We start from the raw sequence: 22,763 nt of genomic DNA on the forward strand, positions 1-22,763 counted from the left end.
GCTGGGCTCCATCAGGAAATGTGGGTGGGTGATTCTGCTGCAGACGGACTGACCAGTACACCTGGACAGTTTCTGGCAATCTCTGACCCACACAGTACACCTGGACAGTTTCTGGCAATCCCTGACCCACGCGGTACACCTGGACAGTTTCTGGCAATCCCTGACCACGTGGTATGCCTGGACAGTTTCTGGCAATCCCTGACCCACGTGGACATCCTAAGTCTGCTGGCGGACAGGGAGGGGACTGAGGTCCTTCTGCTTGTTGACAGATGTCCTTATGCTGGTCCTCCCACTTGGCTATCTCAATGCTGCCTCACTGCCAGTGGGACCCCTCACTGCCACTCTCTTGCCCACACTGTCCCCTGCTGTCCAGTGCCTGCCAGACTGCCCTCCTCCCAGAACTGGCAAACTGATGTGTCCCCAAGACACTGACTTCCCAACAGCAGGTACGTCTCTAATTGAAGGTCCAGATCGCTCATTCCAAAGGGAGTGCCTGGCCAAGTCTCAGGATATGACAAGCTCAGATACCCCTTTCTAGAATTTCTGGGCAATGACTGATGTCTCCTGTCATTTTATCCACCATTTATCACTGACAGTTTGCAATTCAGTGGCAATCACTTACTTAACCAAGGAATGTTTATTGAGCACCTACTACCTGCCAGGCACTGTAGGATACAGTGGTGACTAAAAGAGTCTCTGCCTTCATACAACTTATAATCTAGTGGTGGGAGATAGACAATAAAATATATAAGATGAAGTCAGGTACCTAAATGCAATAGACACTTCACTGAACAAACCCATGTTCAATGTGGGTACAACAAGGGGTTTCCAAGGCAGTAACCTTACAATCCCCTGAATAAACTGCCCTGGACGTTCCAGCGCCATAAGAACCACAGGGCCCCAGACACACCCAGGAGGCCAAGAGTCTGAACAAGGGCACCTCTAGCTGCTGCAGGCTGTATGGTTTAGGCAATCTGGCCCTGGAGCTTAGCTTGAGTCCCTCTAACCTCAAATGCAGGAGGCTGAATAAACTCCTGATTTGCATTTCTAGAGCCCCACAGCACCCAACAGTTCAGGGGCTTGGATGTGTGGTCTGTCAACCAGACACATGTGACCAAGTGGCAGAAAACCCACAGGAGACAGTGGACCAGGTGTGTAAGAAAGACATGCCCAGGGCATAGGGTGATGCTGTGAAGAAAGATTAGGTCAGAAAGCAGGAGGGAAAGAAGCTCCAGAATGACAATGAATATAAAACCTGCTACGTTAAAGTGGCACAGGGGGCCAACCTCCCCACATCAAGCTGCCTGGTCTTCCCAGAATGCCTGAAATAAAAGCTCCCAGAAAGGGGTTTCCAAATTCCTTCCTGGGAGAGTCTATTCATCCGGAATATAATGAATAACCTGCCTTCAGTTTTTTTGGTTTATTTTTCACAGTTCTTTTTACAGCCAGTTCTTGGAACCTCTGAACTAATTAAAAAGTTGAAGCAATCCCCTTTGTCCCTGACAACACTTAAAGTCTAAGACATTCTCAATTCTCAGTAATTTTGGTTGGCCTGAAACTTTGAGCTATGAAAGGGGCAAGGCTGGTCCCAGTGCCAGCCCCAGACTGCAGTCAAAATGAGACGCAGGGTTGGGAATAGTGGCAATCTGGTGGCAATGAGGTGACATGCAGAGTATTTAATATAGGGGATCCAAAATGCGTCCATAATATAGATAAAATGCATCTCCTCCTTCAGCCTGAATTCACAGAACTTTCCTGTAACTGAAGAATGGAATATAGGCTGAAGAGACTAAGCCCAAAACTCTATTTTCCTTTGACAGAGGAGAACACTATGGCATCTTTCTGATCCTTAGGCCCTCTCAGGATTTTGTAAGAAGTACGGCTTTGCCGTCCCTGTAGTTATTTGACGGCTCTCAATTTTCATCACCTAGTACAGAAACAATGTCAGGAATCTGGATGTGAGAGGCTTATTCTTGAACTCACTCTCAAACTATTAAGGGGGCTTCCCTGGTGGCGCAGTGGTTGAGAGTCCGCCTGCCGATGCAGGGGACACGGGTTCGTGCCCCAGTCCGGGAAGATCCTACATGCCGCGGAGCGGCTGGGCCCGTGAGCCATGGCCGCTGAGCCTGCGCGTCCGGAGCCTGTGCTCCGCAACGGGAGAGGCCACAACAGTGAGAGGCCCGCGTATCGCAAAAAAAAAAAAAAAAAAAAAAAGAAAGAAAATTAAGAAAGAATTGATATAGAAAGTAAGGCAGATGCTTTAGACATCCTGCATGTTTCTCCACTTGGAAATGTGACATCAACTTGACTTTAAATGTATTTCTAAGCTTTGTTGTGGAACAAACCTGCAGATGGGAAGAGGAGGGGGAAGGAAAGGCCAGACACCAACCAGAGAGGAAATAACAAAGTCACTTTAAATTCTGACACTGCTTGACATTGATTCTGGAAGAGGTCCGGGAAGTTGATATGTAATTGGTCTGAGAAGGTTTAATTCAGCTAGAAACACTTAAATATATCTGGCATAGTTATCTAAGTCCTGAGGACTATAATGACTTTGCAGTTTTATGAGAAGGTAAGACAGGTCTGACGCACACCAGTCCCCAGTGCTTAACAATGTACTAGACCCCCTGTGTATAAAAAGTTATATGGTTCAGATGACTGACGAGACTCTATTTGTGCCAATCTCTGCTGTATGGCAAAGTGACTCAGGTATACACATATAGACATTTTTTTAAATATTCTTTTCCATTATGGTTTATCCCAGGATACTGAATATAGTTCCCTGTGCTATACAGTAGGACCTTGTTGTTTATCCATCCTATATATAATAGTTTACATCTGCTAATCCCAAACTCCCAGCCCTTCCCTCCCCCACTCCCCTCCCCCTGGGCAACCACAAGTCTGATTTCTATGTCTGTGAGTCTGTTTCTGTTTTGTAGATAGGGTCATTTGTGTCTTAGATTCCACATATAAGTGATATTGTATGGTATTTGTCTTTCTCTTTCTGACTTACTTCACTTAGTCTCTAGGCCCATCCATGTTGCTGCAAATGGCTGCAAATGGCATTATTTCATTCTTTTTTACAGCTGAGTAGTATTCCACTGTATATATGTACCACATCTTCTTTGTCCTTTCCTGTCAATGGACATTTAGGATGCTTCCATGTCTTGGCTATTGTGAATAGTGCTGCTATGAACATAGGGGTGCATGTATCTTTTTGAATTATAGTTTTGGCTGGGTAAATGCCCAGGAGTGGGATTGCTGGATCATATGGTAATTCTGTTTTCAGTGTTCTGAGGAACCTCTACAGTTTTCCAAAGTGGATGTACGAATTTACATTCCCACCAACAGTGCAAGAGGGTTCCCTTTTCTCCACACCCTCTCCAGCATTGTTTGTAGACTTTTTAATGACGGCCGTTCTGACCGGTGTGAGGTGATACCTCATGATAGTTTTTCATTTGCATTTCTCTAATGATTAGTGATGTTGAGCATCTTTCCATGTGTCTACTGGCCATTGTAAATCAACTCTATTTCAATAAAAAATAAATTAGAAAAGAGAGAGACTCTAGTATTTTACACAGAATCCATTCTTCTCCTCAGTAACTGCCATTCTTTCTAAACCACATTGTATCTTGCCATTTCCGTCGGTGCCACAGTCACCCTGAGAGTGCCAGGACCTCAATGAAATTCTGTAGATTTGGAGATGAGGCAGCAGGGCTTGCAAACAACAGGGTTAGAATATTCATCTTGTTTTAAGAAGTAAGGTACATCTATCAAAGCCAAGCAGACAAAAGAGGCGGTGTTCACCAAACCTATCCCGAGGCTTTGTTCATCAGGACGGCTCAGCCTTAGGCGAGAGCTAGCGGGACGAGTCCTCACAACTACAGTAACTAAGATTTATCTCATAAAGGGATTTGTCTGGCAGGATGTTGAGAAATGAGATGAACCATGATTAGCTTTACAAGTGTTCCAGGAAAAAACACTGGACATGCTTATAAAATATAGCATGGATGGGCATTGAAAAATCAGTGATAAAACGTGGCATTGCTTCTGCTCATGATCAAACTAGCAATGTGGGAAATGGAGGCTGTGGACTCTTTTTTTTTGGCTTAAAATTCAGTGAAATATTCAAATGCTTCGCTAACTTGAATAGGATACTGATGTATCCCTGGGCCTTGTTTCCAAGTTTCCTCAGAAAAATAGGTACCTTACATCCCATTTGAAGAACAAGCTTCCTGGGCATGACTAGAAAATTAAAGATGGGGGAGGCATTTAGTCCAGCCCCTCATGTTACAGATGAGGTCAGACGACTTGACCTAGTCGACCGGTTAGTCAACGGCAGGTCTAGAAGAGAACAAACATCTCCCAACTCCCAATTTGGGGCTCCCCCTAGCTCTGAAGTGCTTACTCCTGCTAATGGCCCCAAGGACTGCAAAGCAGGAGGAGACAGGGTCCCTTCCAGAGATCACAACCTCACTGAGAAAGCAAGATGCTCACACGTGAGAAATAGAAGAGAAACACAAAATGGGAGATGGTAGGTTCTGAATGACGTAGGGGATGAATTTCAGAGATAATAACCGAAGTTTCCCTCTCCCACACTTTTCTTATTGCTTGCGGCCCTCCACCTGCAGAGTCTGGGCTGTTCATTGCTTCAGGGCAGGTGGGGGAAGATGGACCCACCATTCATCAAGTTTCTGAATTTAGACTGTTTTCAGATCCCAGCAGAGGAAACAGTCTGGAAGGGCAAGGCTCTTCTCTACTGCAAGGACTGAGGTTTCGGAGACAGAAGAGGCCTTCTGAGCTAAGAAAGGCTAAAAACCTAGGGCAGGGCGTTTACCCCATGAATTGGACTCTGCAGAAGAATGTGTGATGCTGCAGGGGCGGCTTTTCCGCCTCAGCAGATGTCCGGTTTGGGCTTCTGGTGGGAGGAAGAAGACTGGAAGAGACCTGACCAAAGCCTGGATGCCAGAAGGTTTCTGAGGGTCATGTACTGAACTCCTGGGCTGAGCCCTGCAGGGGTGGGTGCTCCAAAGCAGAGCAGACCTGTACCTTCACTTGCCAGGGGCTGAGGTGGTGGCTCAAGAGCTAAGTTCAGCTCGATTATAGAGAAATACAACGAACAGTTCCACTCTTACACCTGAGCAGGTGACTGTGAAAATTCATACTCACTGAAACAGGAGGTTCCTACACAGTTCTCAAGAGACAGCATCCAACTGACGGTGAGCCTCTAAACACGCCAGCTCACAGAAAGACCTCCAACTTCTGAGTCTAGATTGTGTGTGACCCACACATTTCAGCCTATGCTCGAGCCTGAGGCAATGAAATACTAAAGATGGACCCACAGAGGAAGTCCAGTTCTCCCCGCAATAAAGGAAAGACTTCTCACAACTATTCTTGTTACAAAGAAGGAAAGATAAGTCTTCCAGGCACTGGTTGCACAGCTCAGCATCAGTACCTTTTGGTACCAATAATAATGTCAGAAGATGTCAGGGTGAGATAAAAATAAAAGGGGAAGTGAGAGCAGATAGAATGTACCTTCCCTTCCATAACCAGTGTGTTGTACAAAATTTAAAAGTTTAACAAATGAGGATGAAGGAGAGAAGGTTTACAAAGAAAGGAGGGAGGGCTGATGGGATCCTCTTCGCTTTCCTAGTCAGTTCTGAATATTGTTAACGTTTAGTGGATATGACCTGGCTTTTTGCACAACCTTCCCTGAATACTTCCAACTTGTCTTCCCCTCAAAGGTTAATAGCAACAATACGGATGTTGAATAAAGGTAGAAATTGTCTACTGGAAGCGAAATGCTTTCCATGAAGCCTGTGCAGTGCACGGATGGTTTGGAGGCACTGTTATTGCTGCCTGAGGTTGGAGCGGGCACGTAATCAATACTATACTTTTAATGAGAGCCACAGAACAGACTTCAGCCTGTGGGTCTCCAAAAGCTGAGAGTCTCCCTGTTTACAGTCTGCTCTTCAGAGCACTTTTGCCCATTGTTACTGTGTGTGTATCCATCCACACAGTTTTAGTTTATAAAAATCCCAATTTTTATAAGACGCTGGTACTCTCATTCATGCCAATGGGAGAGTGAAATGACCTGGCAATAGGGATCATAAGCTTTAAAAAGTAAGTACGCTTTTTACCTTGGCAATTCCACTTGTAGGAATTTATACTAAGGAAATAATGAAGGATATGCACAAAGATATAGTATAAAATGCTGATTATAACAGTGAAAAAGTGAATAGGACCTATAGGACCAAAAATAGGGCACTGGTGAATAAAGTATGGTGCAGAAAGAAATACAATGGAATCCTGTATAGACAGTCAAACTATTATAGAAGTAAGTTTACTGGTACATAAAGAACTTTACAATATGCTTAGTGAGAAAATTAGACTATAAAACTATCCAATATACTTTTTGGTAATAATATACACATATATAGGAATATAGATGCTCAGAAAGAAATCTATAAAGGCAGACACCAAATTACAACTTGTTTCTGGATGGCTGCATTCTGAGTTTTCTTCCTTTTGCTAATCTGTATTTTCTGATTTTCTACAAGGACTATGTATTATTTGGATATAATTATTTTAAAACTGGGAAAAGCACCTGGCATGTCAGGAGAAGGCGTAGTCGCAGCTACTCACTCTTGTTCCCTCTCGTGGGATAGCGGTCCTGACAACCCTGGTAGGACAGATGTCCCTGAAGTGTCACTTCAGCCTCTCAGGGGACATGTGATCATGAGAAGCCTGCCTCCATTTTTCTTTCATATCCTGGCTAGAAATTGACACCCTATATGTAATTGAAATCACAGAATTAAAACTTATCTTTGAAGCCAAAAGGACTACACAGTCATTTTTTTCAGAAATGGATGTTTGTGTAACAGAGCATCAGAGGAGCTGTCCGTGTGGGATATTGTCCTCAGCCTCTGATTTCCTGATGAGTATCTTTGGTTATTGCTTTTTTCTTATCAACTGTCAACTAGTAATATTGTCTAGTTTTCCAGGTTCCCACTCATAGGACTCTGAATATACAGACCCCACACCATCAAATAACGTGGGAAGTGCACCCACTCTTTCACCCCCAGTAGTTTCATTCATCTCAGGTATCGTTTGCTAATTTCATGATCATGTAGATAAGGCTGCCACCTGCTTCTCAGAAAACCCCAAACAAATACCTCTAGCCTGCCTTATAAAGAACAAGTCCTGTGTTTTAAAATAAACTACTCTTAGAGGAGGAACACGATTCTTTTCAATTATCAATAAAATAACTTAAATATTAAGTGAATAATTTTATCTAGACGTTATACAAATCCTAGAACCTACAGATTATACCATTAAAAATTAGCCTCTGAAAGTAAGAAACTTGGATAAATCACATCAATCATGGATGATTTAAGAGCAATCTTATTTCCTGGGGAGATGGGTTAGATCAGTGCTCTGTAAAATTTCCGTACAAACAACTCACATGACTCAGGAAGTCAGAAATGGGATTCTGCATTTCCAACAAGTTTCAGGGTGATGCTGTGGTCTGTGGACCACACTCTGAGTAGCAAGTTTTCCAGTGTGGTGATTTTATGTGCTCTGCCAGGCCAAGAATATCCTGTCTGGGCAGCTGACAAAATGTGGAAGGAGCAAATACCCCAACCTGCACCAGCTGGCCTTCTGTGGCTCTCAGCTTCTGCTCAGCCTCCACCTGAGTGGCTGCGAGGTCCATACCTGTCAAAAACGACGCTTCCAGGACTGTGGCCTTTTTATTAGTGTTACCTACAAGCTCCATGTTAAATGGCTCCAGCCCTAAGAGAAAGGTCCAGGAACATAAGAAGTGTCTCAAACATGAAGCCACAGTTGTCCCAGAAAGCCTCAATGCCTGGGGGCATGGAAGAGCCACCAGCACCAGGCCCTTCTCCACAGGCAGGAGAGCCAGTTCCTAACTGGAGTGAGGCCAGTGCATTCCCAGGAGGACAGAGGAAGCCTTAAGGGCTCTTTCCCACATAGCTACAGGAGCTGGAGCTGTCAGTGGCCCAGATGCCCCATGCTAGGGAACGCGATAGGTACTTCTGAGTAAAAGCTTTAATCTCACAGTCACTTTGGAAGGCAGAGCCACAAAGCAGGACAGACCAGACAAGAAAATCAGATTGATCTGTCCCACGTGCACAACATCTTAATGGTTTCCGATTGGTCTCTGCAGTCATCGCCACACATCAGGAAGCACTGTGTCATCAGTGATACAATCGTCCAGCACAAGGCCACTCACGGAGAGCCCGTCTAGGGCTGTGGAGTCATTCCAGCTGTGCAGCAGCTCACTCTGAACCTCCATGAGAACAGCTCTGCACATGAACATGACTGTTGGGACAGAATAGGGTCTCAACCAGAATAAAAATGAGAGTAGTTCTTGTTTGGGGTTCATTTGATGGAAGTTGCACACTCAAGACCTCCTGGCACACAAAACCCTGACTTATCCTCCATTGAAAATATGTACACATGTTCCCGATATGCATTGATTCGTTTTATGTCGACTGTTGGGTTTACAACAGTTATTAATACTAGTGACACTGCATATTAGTAAGTCAATCAAACAGTGTCACTAATATTAGTAAGCCCTTTGGAATCAGAGGAAGTAGAAAATCAGTGAAAGTAGTGATGGACGTGAACTGAGATACTTAAAATACCTGGCAGGCTGGTCTCTGATGACTGTATTACCATCTATAACTAACTTCGTCTGAAAGGCGATATTCTAAATTAGAGAAAATCGGTGACTTTTCTTTTGGTGCTTTTACTGCAATAGGAGTGTGAAGCTGGGGATGGACTAGGTGGGTTTTTTAGTCTTTTGGCAAACGTGTGCATATTGCCAACTCCAAACTCATCACAAAATTAAGCCACTTCATTGGCTGAAGTTGTTCTCCATAAGGATTAATGAATAGATTCGAGTTCTGCCTAGATCTTGTGGAATGAGATTCTGAAAGTTATGTGTTCTCAAAATCATAATGGAGAAAAGTATTGTACACAGAAGAAAAAAAAAGAAAACTACGGCACTTACAAATGGATCACAGTGAAATTGGCTCGCACCGCCTCTTCCAAGATACCGATCTTCCTTTTTTGGATGTATGTGATAAAAACTGGCTCTAAAGTGAGCAAATTCTTTCAATAAGTTATCGTCTCCCCTAACAGAAAGAAAATAACGAATATTTCATATCCCAAGTCTGGACTGAGCTCTTGGATACGGAGACACAGATCATATATGTTCAAATGTCCCGTCACTGATGAGTTCGACAGCGCGCAATCGCATCTTTTCAAGGTGTTGCTGCTTTGAAAGCTCCTTACATTGTTAATTAAATCACAATGGTCTTATCTTTCCCTGCACGCTGACGGGACCCACAGATGTGGCCAGAGGCAAAATCGAAACGTATGATGCTTCGGTATCCTGAAACAGCAAGGAAACGACGACACCACTGAGAAATGAAAGGGAAAAGACAGCATTTAGAAAGATGCGCGCGTGAGAAAAGGCAACCTCAGGAAGGGACGGTATGTCATCCTGTCAGAGCAGCAAGGCAGACTTGACAAGCCCATGGTGGCTCTAGACCAGCGACAGTGCCTTGCAATGAACCGAAATACCCCACTTTTCCTATTTAAAAAACACCTGCAATCCACCTGACCCTTTTTCCTGGACACCAGTGTGTGTCCAGAGGCCCCCGGCACCAGCTGGACCTCTGTAAGGCCGCCCTCAAGGGCAGGTCATAGACATGGCAGCCCCAGGAAAGCTGAGGGGACAGAAGTCCATGGGACCAATAGCCTGCAGAAGCTCGGGGCCAGCAGGGAGAGTGTAGGCAGGAAACAGGGAAGCTACCTGAGTCACTGGAAGGACAGAGCAGGAAGTCAGGGAAAGAAAGTTAGGGAAGAAATCGTAGGGCAGGAATCTGAGGCCTGGAGGAGGGAGGTGAAGACAGATTCGGTGACTCCCGCCCACCCATGACATGTGCCTTTTTTCTACAGCTTGCTACACGCTCCTGGGCTCAAATGAGAACGCACTGCTCATGGCCATTTCTCCATAATTTCAGACACACAGAATTCCTCGGGGCATTGCCAAGAGCCCTCTGTATCATTTCAACTCACTTTTTATCACGTGTGCTCTGAAAAGCCTGAAGGGGCACAAAACTGCAAGGCAGTCCTGCCGTCACTGGCAGGTGAAGAGTTGACGACTCTACTTGAGGTTCAAGAAGGAACAGTCTTAGGGCACAATTAGTAGGGCAACTAGAGAAGAGGCTCTTGGAGAAGAGTCTCAAACAGAGAGAACTAGTTAATTCTTTGACTGCCTCCTACCGGCATTATCCTGGGGCTAGAGACCCGCAAGAAATGGTATACTGTCCTGAAAATATCATTTTTTCAGCTCCCAGCATCTTCTAGGAGGAATTCTCCAAGTATCATTACGATCTTTATTTGAAGGGAAATATTCAACCACACGAGAATTTCATTAGCATTACGTAGCACAGTTGATGATTTTCCCTCAGCATAATTATTGTTTTTCTTTTATTCTGTTTATAAAATTCCCCCTTTCTATTTAAATCGCTTAAGAATGCAAATTGTACACAGTGGCTTGATGATCTTCTAACCAGGTTGCTGGAAAAAACAACCTAAAATTCTGAGAGTATAAATTAAATTCAGCTTCCTAAGGAAGTATTAGGCTTTACTGAGATCTCCTGAGTGCTAAGAGTGGGCTTAGTTTTGCAGAAAACACAAAGAAAGAGCCTTTCTGCCCATCAATCTAAAAAATACAAACGGACAAGTCACAATTAGAAAAAATTCATCCACATAAAATCAAAACATCCATTAAAGAAGCCCCCCTCAGCCTCTCCCCTGAATTGAAAGTGACACTGGACACAGTCAACAGAAATACGATTCTTTAACCCAAGAGGTCGCGGAGAAGCAGGAAGCCCAATGATCTCATGGCGCCCCCCTTCCACTTACTTGAGGGGAGGGGGGATAAAAAGCAGCAGCTGCCCCTCACCACAAGGTCTCTACCGCCACCGACTTACGGGCAGCTCACAATACAGAAACTCAAACTGATTCTGAACAGCCCTCACTTGAGGGTTAATGCTACGGGCCACTAGAGAGAATGCCCATCCTCTGGACTCTTACTCTGGGATCAAGGAGAAAGATACAGTGTCCTTGATTCTTCACTACTTTCCTCCCTCCCTTCTCCTCTCTTTTTAGAGGAGTTTCTAAGACAGTCACAGCTGAGCATCCCAGAGCTCCTGGAGAGGTCCTTAGAGGTCATTCAGCCCAACTTCCTCATTCCAAAGAGGCGGAAACTGAAGCTCACAGAGTGTAAATGACTTGCCCTAGAGCATACACCTAATGTATGGTGGAACCTGGACCGGGGCCTAGGACACCTGAACCCCACACCGCTGCTCTGGTACTTTGTCTTAGGGATGACCTTTCTTCTTCTGCCATCAGGGGCAGGCAGTGTGAAGAAGCAGTCCCTGCATTCCAAGAAGAAAACCGGCAACTAAATAGAGTGGTGTTCTTGCAGGAAGCTCTGCTGACAGTCCCGGTAACGACAGAAACCAACTGTGGACAGACAGAGTCTAAGCCCAGCTCTCCCCAAGGAAGCACTCAGGCCTCTCTGAACTCAGGAACAGACAGGTAAAGGGGCATCAGATGAATGTGCGGGAAGAACCACTTGCACACACAGAAAAGTCCACTTCCTAAAAGTAAATGGTAACGAATGCTCAGATCCCAATCAGGAGTCAGGAATCATTCAGAAACAAGCCATTCAGTGGCGAGAGGCTGACAGATCGCAGGACAATGACCATGAGGCGTCAGAGCTGCTTCCAGGACCAAAATGTGGGAACTGGGACCGACGGGTCAGCCCTCTGGGCCCGTGGTCACACAGAAGGTGCTGGCACCGAGTTGGCTGTGACAGGGAGAGTGAGCCTGGAACTGCACCATTCAGGAGAAACAGCAAACTTCTACTCAGTCCTCTGAGTGATTATCTAGCTTGCGGGGAAATGCTCTTTTTAACATCTACTTGGAAAATACTTTTTATTATTGCAGCACTGTTGAACCTATGTGTTAAAGGACAGATTTAAGACTCTAGATTTAATGCTCTCTTTTTCTTTTCAGAAAGGGTCCACTCTGTTACGTTTAACTGAATGCATAAGGGCCCTTCTCCTGTGTATGGGTGCGGCCAGGATTGATGCTTCTGGCTGGAAGGAAAGGCAGTTCAGGCAACATAGAGAGCAAAGACAGCCAGAGGCCCACCAGTACCCTCCCCTCCCCTCTTCTTCCTGCCCAGAACAAGGATGTGATGGCTGTGGTAGAGGCAGCCATTCTGTAACTCTGAGGCAACCCTGAGGATGGAGACCAAAACCTGAGGACTGCGTAACACACCCACACTGCCTCCTCTGGACTTTTTTTTTTTTCCATTAGAGGAAAACAAACCCTTACTTAAGTCATTTTTTTCTCTATTACTGGTAGTCAAATACATTTCCTAACTGAAATATGAAACGCATATACACCCTCACTCACCAAGAGGCCCCAACACTGAAGAATGAGGCAGGAGTCGCCAAAAATTTAAAGAGAAAAGGAACAGCAATAAAAGGCTATCGATCCCAGTTGCACTAAGAGAAATTCCAACTCAGAGATCGCAATTAAAATAATGGAGAGGAAAACATCCCAAACCAAATTACCCATTTCGCTGACAAGAAAGGCGCTTTATTGTGACCCAGAGGACTGCTTTGGGAGCTACAAATTGAGCAAAGGACTTCGGGCAAGTATTTTATAAAAATCATTCTTAAAGAAATGTAGCCTCTGGGCAAAACTGAAAATGGCAGCAGAGAGAGAGAGAGAGAGAGAGAGAGAGAGAGAGAGAGGGAGGGAGAGAGGGAGGGAGGGAGGGAGGGAGGGAGGGAGGGAGGGAGGGAGGGAGAGAGCGCGCTTTCTCTGATTTTAGGAACACAGAAGCTTCAGGGAGGAAATGCAAATCACTGGAGCATTATTCTCTAATTTATTACTAACGGTTCTTAATAACTAAGGGGCAATGCTGGGTCTCCAGTTGGCTGAAATGATCAGAAATTGCTCGCTGCAGTTATACTAACTAAATATAATTTGACACTAAATAACCATCCCAGATATACAGCTTTCCACACAGTCTCTCATTGCAAAGGAAAAACTAAGCCATAACATTAATAAACAGAATAATCCAATTAAGTGTCTTTCCATTTGGGAACTATTTAGAATTGAGAGCTTATCAGGATAGTGAGACAGGCCAAAACAATTCAGTGTTTACCGACTCAAAACATCAGGGCGTTTATTGTAAGAAAAATTTTTTGTTATTTTAAAATAAGTGTTTAATCAGTCTGAATGGCTCTGTAGTGACCTTCATCACTGTAAATTGTTCCTAGATATAACGCCTAATTTCCCATAAATAGATTTACTTGTAATTTAATATTCAATACAAGCACCTTTTTCTATGCTCAGAGTATGTTTATAAACATACTTTTTTTTTTTTTTTACCATATATAATCATCATCTGTGGTATCTGCCTGCAGGTACAGAAATACACAGGAGGAAGTCTGCCCAACAGAGGAACTGGGGCCACCTCATGATCCAATGAATGTACTCTGAGCTGTGAGCCCAAGGACAGCAGGTATTTGATACATGTTTGTTGAATGAATGAGTTACCTCAGCTTTGTCCGAGAAGGTATTTTCCAAGCATGCGGGTTAATAAAGCCTGGGCTAGTTCCTCCAGGCTGAATTTTCACGGGGAAAGTAGTGGCACGTCTAGCCCTCAAATCAAGGTACAATCACATTCTCCAGGAAAAGCCTCCACTTTTCTCCACTCCCCAGAGAAGCCTGTATCACATCCTTTGGCCAGGATACCTTCGGAGATGCTTTCTATTAAAGCAAGGGTTACATGGATGGCCTTCTCTACACACAGAGATGGGACTGACCCCCAGGGGGACTCTGAAGACAAAACTGAAGAACATTTAAGCCATACTTACTGCTGGTGGAGGACATGTGGCTGTAGTCAGACCTGAAACACAAAACCTTAGTATTAGTAGGATTAGACATTATTTTTCTCTCCAAGTGATCTCTTCAAAGTTGAATTTTAAACAGTCAGTGGTAAGTAGCATTTAACTGATAAAGAAATGCCCCAAATTAAAAACTCTCATGCTGCGGACTGTCTTGTGCAGAATCAAGTTATGTCTGGATTTGAAAGCACAACTTTAAAGGCATTCTAGAAATCCGGGGTCCTTCATATGGGCTCTGTGAGTCTCCCAGATGGGAGACCAGATGGGTCCCGAACCATCTAAATTTACTGGCAAATTTTTGAGTGGAAGCTTATTTTCCCGGAGAGAACGCTCAAAGTTTTCAGCAGACTCTCAAAGGGGTTCATGACTCCCACAAAAGGTTAAACCACTGCAAAAGGTTAAACCCTTGAAATGTCAGCACCACCCCTCAGGGAAATGTTTCTTTGCTGATGTAAGCAGAGGCGAGGTGGACCCTGGGGAGAAGGAACCCTGGCTGGGAGGGCTTCCACATTCAAGGCCTGGCTGACCATCAGGTAACACACAAGCACAGTGATGGTTGATTTCAGTTCCATCTAGGAAGAAATCCTGCTAGATATTAGAGTAACAGGATGTGGGCCGTGATCTGGAAAGGGAAAAGGCAGGGTTAGGGCCGGGGTGAAATAAGCCATCAGTTTGTATGCTGAAAAATCAGCCGCTGGCATTCGGCCTCTGTGAGAATGGGAATGCGGCCAAGAACGTGTCTGCTTAATCTCTGCTAAGCTTCTGCTCCACTTGTGTGGCTCTTAAACCGTCCCTCTCTGGCAACGTACATGGTATAGAAGCTATTGGTTTTCTCCCCCACAGTGTCCCCAAGTCATTCTTGGTAGGAAATTAAGCTCTCAGGCATGGAGGAGTTTATTCTACCAAGGTTGTAGTTAGGGGACATAGTTATGCAAATAAAGTGGTTAATTATGTTTAATTTTATAGATATACACTCCTTTCATTTACTTAGTCTCAGGCTGCCTTTCTTGAATCATCCAATTTTTACTCCATTGAGTTTCTTACCACATTAAAAGGATATATACAAAACTTTTTTAAAAAGTCATGAAAAGCATGCCTCTCACTAATTCAAACAACCTACATCTCCCACACAAAATCATGCACCGACTTATTGCTAGAGGAACAAAATGGAAGAAAAACAGCATGTGATTTTCTCTTTCCAAATGAAATACTCTAGTTGTCACAGAGTCCCTGAATTTCAAAACTGGAAAGAATAACAACTACTAACATTTGCATATCCCTTTATATACTACAAACTGCATCCACGGAGATCTCATCCAATTTTTTATATCATTGATTAGGAAACTAAAGTGATAGTATCTGTAAGGAGACCAGGAGGTGAGGCTTGAACTAGGCAGGCAGAGCGGTGGTAAGGAAGGAGTTAGAAGGGAGAAGGGATTGGATAGAGCCCGGAGAGATGCTGGCTAAGGGAAAAGGGAGAGGAGATGGAGGGAGAGAAAATGAGAGAGAAGAGTCAGGGACTAAGCACATTCTGAAATGCAGGATTTGTAACCCCAGTGTTGGTGCGTTAAATTCTTTCTGGAACCAGGCAGGACAATACTTAGAAATGTAACTGTACATATATGCAGTGAAAACTCAACCAACATCCACTGTGGGAGATGCAACAGCAAAACAATTCCATTACAATATGATCATCTTAAGAAGGCCAGGCTTCAAAGAAATTGCAGGACAATTCCCATAAAACATTCAGTAAGAATGTGCAATCGTATTTATTTTATTTTTAAAATTCTGTCAGTATTTTCAGCTAGGATCTTCCAAATACTCTTGAAGCATATGGGTTTCGCATATGCATACATTTTAAAGATCTGCATACAGATGGATACCTATGTAGAATGAAATTTACATTCAAAACATATTCCAAGAATCTTAAAGTGCAACGGGGGTATTTTAGGGCAGGTGCTGGCATAACGGATGCCCCTGCCACGAATCTCTCCATATTTCTCATGATGGAAGGCGCCGCCCAGGTCAGGCCTGCCAAATGGTCGGTCTTCTGTCACTCTCGCCCTGCTCCAATTCCTTCCTCATGCAGCAGCCAATCTTTGCAAGGCACAAATCTGATCATGTCCCTCTCTGGATGACGTTCAAGCTTGACAGTGCACAACAGTGCACCCCTCTTTCTACGACTGATGGCCTCTGCCCAGCTCTGTAGTCTCATCCATCACCCCAACTTCCACCCCTGTCCACCATCAAAACAGAAATCAAACAGAAAGAAAAGTCACCTAAAACTTCACATTACTCTCCAGCCTCTGGTCCTGGTGACGTAATTTGTACTCAGTTGCCGTAACGATGGAGATACAATTTTAAACTGCTCTTTTCACTAAACTCCATCATAAAATGCTGCTACATGGTTTCTGTAACTATAATTTTAGATAAGGTGATGTACTATCATTTAGTCACCCACTTCCCTTTTGTTGGCTATACGATTGTTCCCGATTGTTCACTTCTGCAAAGCACATGGTGATGAGAAATTTATAAATACAGCCTGATATTTAATTTCCTTGGAAAACTTATCATGATGCGGAATGGGGGCTGAGTCAAGGTATGAAGACTTTTATAGTTCTTAAAATACATTCCAAATAACCCCAAAAGGTTATTTACTAGAAATAGGGCTGGTGAAAGACAAGCTGTAAAGCTTGGAAAAACTGTATGCATAAATAGGTTCAAACAATTTCAGATGCTGAGTATGGTTCTCCGGAGGGATGTGTACTCCCAGCTTTTTTGGGTAGGAGGAAGCAAGCTGCAGGGTACCTGTCTTGGGAATTTTGCTTATTGGTCTCACATCCTAAGAATTTATCCAGCTGGCTCTGAATGAGACATTCAGCTTTGCCAGAATGAAGCGTGCAAGGTGAATCCACAAATTTGAGGATGAAAAATTTGTGGACACATGATACAGATGAGCAGAATAATACAAGGATTATATAGACTCACATGCCTGACACATAGAGTAAACGCATTTTCAAACGTTACATTTATTTAGTATCTGTGCCAATAATGAACAGAAAGTAGGATGTGGTCCCTTGACTGTACTTCAGTTATACGTATAGGGGTTAAACATAAAGGGGTCTGCACTCAAGATAGTTTTCCACCGTCAGCAGCCTACTTGCCAATTTTGATATTTATAGAAAATGGATACCTTCCTAAATTCTCTTTTCCAGGGAAATCCTGGGATAAGAACTGACCTTGGCATTTCAGTAAAACACCAGCTCACTGCACCACGGACCTCATCTGTTAACTCCCAGTCCATTGAATTAGACGCCATGGTAATTTAGAGCTATCTAGCTCCACCTTGAACGCAAAGACAACAGAGTACCTAATAGATCATCTTGTCTTCTATGCAACATTTCCCCATCTAAAACTCTTTAAGCCTGTCCCCTGTAAAAATGGATTCTACCTATTCCTTTCCATCCACCTGTTTATAAACTCTAGACCTGTGAACTGTTTATCACTGAAATCACAGTGACGCATCCGTTGGAGTTCACCCAAAGATAAAGAGCATGGTGTGACCCTATGTTTTCAGAAGCTCAGTGACAGCTGCCACAGACGTGGAGATCCATTAATGCCTGGTCAAACTTCTGAATGAAAATAATCCATCAGCTATGGTTATATTTGAAAGACTGGCTTAGAGGCCAAATCTGGGAGACAGCACTAATGCAACACCCACTGGAAAACATTCATCTTAGCCTTTTGTTTGGGTTTACAAAACACTGCCTGTCCCTCTGTTAAGAGACTCTGTTTCTTAAGACAGTTGACCATGGTCAGTAGCCAACTTGCCAGTTTTTTCTAACAGCAAGTACATAGAAGCACAAGGCTTGTCTTCAAGTGGATCTGGAAAGTGGGAGTTTCAAAACGACATCAACCGCCACAGAAGAATGCTAGTTTGCGTTCAGTCTTAGCCTGTATTGCTGGGGGCGTCAGACAGCAAAGGTAGCATTTCGAGCAAAAGAAAATGTCTGAGCAGAAAACAAGAATTAATTCCAGACCAAATAGCTCTTTGAAAGGCAACTTCACTAGGCAGGAGGTGTGCTGGAGACGCAAGCTGCGAGCTAGGCCACTAACTAGCCACGCGCCCTCTGAAACCTCCGTTTCCTCATCTTCCAAATAAAAATAATGATCAGATTGAGGCATGTGCTGTACTATTTCAGGTGTTCTGAACAGTAATCAAGTTGCTTAAGGCATTTAAAAGCATCAGAGCCTCTACTGTGATGCGTAACAAAGAACATATGGTCTTGAGTGCACCTGGAGATGTACATTTTTATTTAGATAAAACTCTAAGTTTACCATTTGGAGTGTTTCATAAGAAATAATAATGTACTGAGGGTTTACTTATGCCAGGCACTGTTCTCTGGGCTTTAAGTGTATAGACCCATTCAATCCTCACAGCCACCCTATGAGGTGAGTACTAGTACTATCGTCATCCCCATCTTACAAAGGAGAAAGCTGAGGGCAGGGAGAGGGTAAGTAACTGGCTCAAGGTTCCACAATTCCTAGGTGGAGGAGCCAGAATTTGAACCCCAGCAGGCTGGCTCTGTGGACTGTAACTTTCAAAGGGATCAGCACAGTCTGTCTACTGGCAGCGGAATCCACGAAGGTTCTTGGAAGCACTTCCGATATGCTGCTGAAAGGACCAGTCATCAGCTCAAGCAACAGCCGCACATCTCCCTTACTCCTATGTTCTGTTCACCCCAGCCTAGCAACAGTCCCTCTCCCCCAAACCCTGATGATCTCAACGACCCACTGTCTCTCTCCGCCTGCCCCCAGGTGGGTGAAAACTGCTGCAGGAAAATCAATGGCAAGGTAGACTAGTACCTTCATATGTAATCACTAATCTTGACTGGGGTCTCACTCACCATCGCCCGGAACAACAGTGTCAAGTCTCCATTCTCCTGGGGGACGGGGGGCTGCATTTGCACTGAACGGAAACCCATCTTCCCTTCTCTCCCACTGGGTGCAACAGGGATGTCCCTCCTCTTTCCAAAGCCAATCTGTCCACGTGACCTGAAGTCCACCTACCTGCACATTTTCAGAAAGCTGACATTACAGATATCCGTTTTTCTCCTGCGTAGTTATCATTCCCCATTTACAGAATCCCTTCTATGAGCATTTATTGCCCAATTCATGCCTACGTTTAAGAAATCCTTCCCTCATCCCACTCTCCCCTCCAGCTACTGTCACTTCTCACCCCTCCCTTTCCCAGACAAAGGGCTCCAGCCACCTCCTCCTCCACTACTCCTCTGCCTTTTCATCATCTCCCTTTAAAAAGAAGGGAGATGACTTCCTCATCCTGATTTGTTTCTCAACAGCACAGCTGATCTCTTTCCTTTCTTCCCTTGGCTTCTAGGATATCACCTTCTTCCTTTTTTCATTTCATGCCTAATTTTTCTCAGCCTCCTTTATCAGCTCACCCTCCTTTACCTGACATTTAAATGCTGTAGTTTTTCAAGGCTGGTCTTAAATAGTACCTGCTTCCCAGATTTGTTGAAGGATTAAATGAATTAATGAAACATGTTAAGTCTTAGAATGGTACCTGGCACATAGTAAACGCCAGGCTCGTGTCTGCTATGAACTTTAGTTGATCGAATCCACTCCTAGGGCTTCAACTGCCATTTTTAGGCTGCCGGTTCCCAACTGCAGTCCTCCTGTCTGACCTCCTCTCTAGGTAGATTACTCGACTGCTGACTCATCATCTTTACTTGGATGTCTCCCAATACTTCAAACCAGCATGATGAACATGAAACTTACACCCTGCCCAAACGTGGTTTGGAGGGGATCACAGGCTACTCTGAGAATCTGATGAAAAACAGTATCTTAGAAAACGTCACAAAGCCCATCATTCTGCATGCAACTTAAAGCAATTCATGCACCCCAAATTAAGGCTCCCTGTCTGAGTGGATGTGTCACTTGAGCTGACTCTTGAAAGAAGAGTAGAGTTTCACCTGGCGGACAGGCGTGCCAGGTGGAGAAGGGCCTAGGGGCAAAGAGGGCGGCTTGACACAGGTGAGGAATTGGAAAAAACCCAGCTGATGTGGTTATATGCAGGGTGCAGGGACGAGCCTGCCAAGTGACAAGGCCAGAGAGAGAGAGGGGTGGGGACCCCACGAACACTGGGGCTTGTAGGCCATGCTAAACCCTTCGCGCTTTATAGATGACAGAACCACTAAAAGTTTGCAAGGCAGAGAGACACGATCCGATTTGCGTTTTTAAAAATAATGATAACACACACATACTGAGCAAGCTTTCTTCATGCTTTCTACACAATCTCGACAGGTAGCTGTATGGAAGCTGGAGAGGGTAAGAGGTGGCAAGCTCTGGAAGAGCAGGGAAACTGAACGGTTTTTTAATACGTAATCTCAACTTTAAGGGATATATGAATATGCAGCAAATACAAGACTGAGAAGCATTCACTGCAACTATCTCATTTAAATGCACGCCACTTGACCTTTAGCTTAAGAATGCTACGGAGGCAATAAGAATTCTTCAAACAATTCTGTCCTGTTAACTTACACACTTAAGACAGAGACAGCGAGGCGTCAGCAGGCTCAGCACGCCCCTCCCAGGAGCCCCGACAGCTGTCATGCTGTTCGTTGGGATCCTGGGGTGATGACACTCCTGGGTCAGGGCTTTCTCTCCATTTCTCCGAGAGAGCCCTGGCATAAAAGATCTGTTTCAGGTGAGCTCTGCACATTGAAAACCAATGGACCCGCCGGTGCTTTATTTAACCCAGCTGAAAATGACCCGATTACTTTTGTTTTGTTTCTTCTACTCATGTTCAGCTAACTGGGGCGGGGCGGGGTGGGGGTAGGTGGGGGAAGCCAAGGATCTTCAGTTAAAGTTGATAAATGCCCCACATACAAAGCGTGGGAGAAAGCACAGGAGTTCAGTATTTGGAGTCAGGTTACAACACTGCAGTGTTAACAGGGTTCTGTAGCGAACCATCAATGATCACAAGTGCGGATAACAGGGAAAGCCCATTGCAGGGTAAATGTTTGGGGGCAGTAAACTCCTGGATTTCGGCTCCAGTGGATAGAGGCTGTAAGGAAGGGTGGGGTTGGGCAGGCGGGGTGGGGGGGGCTGCCTAGGGAGCCTTTCTCCGGGTCAGGTGTGACCCTAGGTCTATTCTGGGCCTGGACTCTCTTCCTGTCCTCTCAGGGTTGCCAAATCCTTAGATCTATGTCTAAATCTCCCCAGCCTTCTTGGAATGAGGATTTCTGTGTTCTGGGCAGCTCCAGCCCTCCCCCTGGGTTACTGCAGATAGGCAAAGACACCCTTTCCTTCTGGGTCGGTACCCGCATCCTGGATGTAGCGCTGACTCTGCACCGGGAAGTCCTCTAGAGACAGGGGCTGGGCGGAAGGCTTTACAATGACGTTCGTCTCCTAAAAGACATTCAGTCTTTTGTCCCACTCAGGAAAACAGTGTTGCTCGGAGAGGGTTAATTAGTCTCCAAAGGTTTGGACTAATTGTTTGAGTCCGCCGAAGAGAAGAGGACATTTTTAAAAATAAGCAAGGTTAGATTATAGCACCATCTTCATCCCACCTGTGCCCAAGGCAAGCGGCTCCAGCTGGGACAGGTGCGCTCAGAAGTGAGGAAGCTCGGCGGGGCAGTGGAGGAGCTGGGGAGGGCGTCTTGGCAAACACAATAAAGCCGTAAAATGAAAAACGCCATCCTCTTAGAAGACTTCTGAAAGACTCTTAGGTCTCACGTGTCCTACCCGCTTTACCTTTTCTCCCCACCCCCAGACCCCCATCCTGGACTCCAGGGGGTTCCGGAGCAACAATAAGAAAGTCCTCGCGGAAGGTGGAAACAAGTGCAAGAGCATCCCTTGTCTCTCTAACGGTGATACCGGGGGACACTGCATTTGCCCGGCACTCCGCATCAGCTCAGTGATGACGGAGGGCAAGAGGGTCTGGGGTGGTGTGGGCTGCGTGGGGTTACTCTGAACCTTGAGTCCTTCCACTTTTCTGCCCTCCAGGGTGGGGCCCGCCCTGACCGGGGCAGCCACGGACCCCGCCGCTCTGCCCTCAGGGCCGGCCCAGCAGACAGCGGGCTCGCCACAGCCCCTCCGGTTTCCCCAGGGGACCCGGCAGGAGAAACGGTCCCCGCAGCCGCGTCCCGCCGAAGCGACTCCGGCGCGGGGTCCAGGAAGGTCCCGGGCCGGGAGGAGCCGCCGCGCAACTCGGAGTGGTCCCCGCCCACTGCCCGGCCCGCGCCGCTCACCCTCCGGTCTCTGCGCCCGAGTCCACGCAGTCATCCTCCTCGCCGCTACCCGCCTTGGGGTCCATGGCGCGTTCCCCGCCGCGCTCCGCTCGCGGGCGCCGGCGTGACCCGGGACGGGCTCCCTCCGGGCCGCCCAGCGCAGCCCGGACCAGCCCGAGCTGGCTGGGCTCCCTCTGAGCGTCTCACGGCCCGGGATCCGGCAAACAACTCAAGAGCCACCCCGCGCCGCGCCCTCTCCTGGCCGCGCCCAACCAGGCCCCCGGGGCTGCTCCCGCCCCGCCCCTCGCCGCTCGGCCGTGCAAGCGTGTGCGCGCGCAAGAGGGTGAGTGGACGGAGCGCGTGTGCGCGCGGGGGTGTGCACGTGAGCCAGGGTATGTGCGTACGCAAGAGGGCGTGTGCACGCGGTGTGAGCGCGCGCGGGGGGATGTGTGCAGAATATGTGCGCGCGCAAGAAAGTGTG

The 22,763-nt window shown here is 45.8% G+C and overlaps 1 protein-coding gene across 1 annotated transcript in view; it reads right to left on the reverse strand.

Annotated features, from left to right (window-relative positions):
* The window catches only part of FAM124A (family with sequence similarity 124 member A), a 108,558-nt gene extending 86,023 nt beyond the window's left edge, over positions 1-22,535 (reverse strand). Inside the window, exons 1-2 of the mRNA XM_030882377.2 lie at positions 22,304-22,535; positions 14,001-14,032 (exon numbers count right to left, since the gene is read on the reverse strand). Coding sequence (XP_030738237.2) covers positions 14,001-14,032; positions 22,304-22,368 — 97 coding nt within the window. The 5' untranslated portion in view covers positions 22,369-22,535. The remainder of the gene's footprint in view (positions 1-14,000; positions 14,033-22,303) is intronic.
* Between the last annotated feature and the right edge of the window lie 228 nt (positions 22,536-22,763).

The sequence above is a fragment of the Globicephala melas genome, chromosome 18 (assembly GCF_963455315.2).
Source record: "Globicephala melas chromosome 18, mGloMel1.2, whole genome shotgun sequence".
Taxonomy (NCBI): Eukaryota; Metazoa; Chordata; class Mammalia; order Artiodactyla; family Delphinidae; genus Globicephala; species Globicephala melas.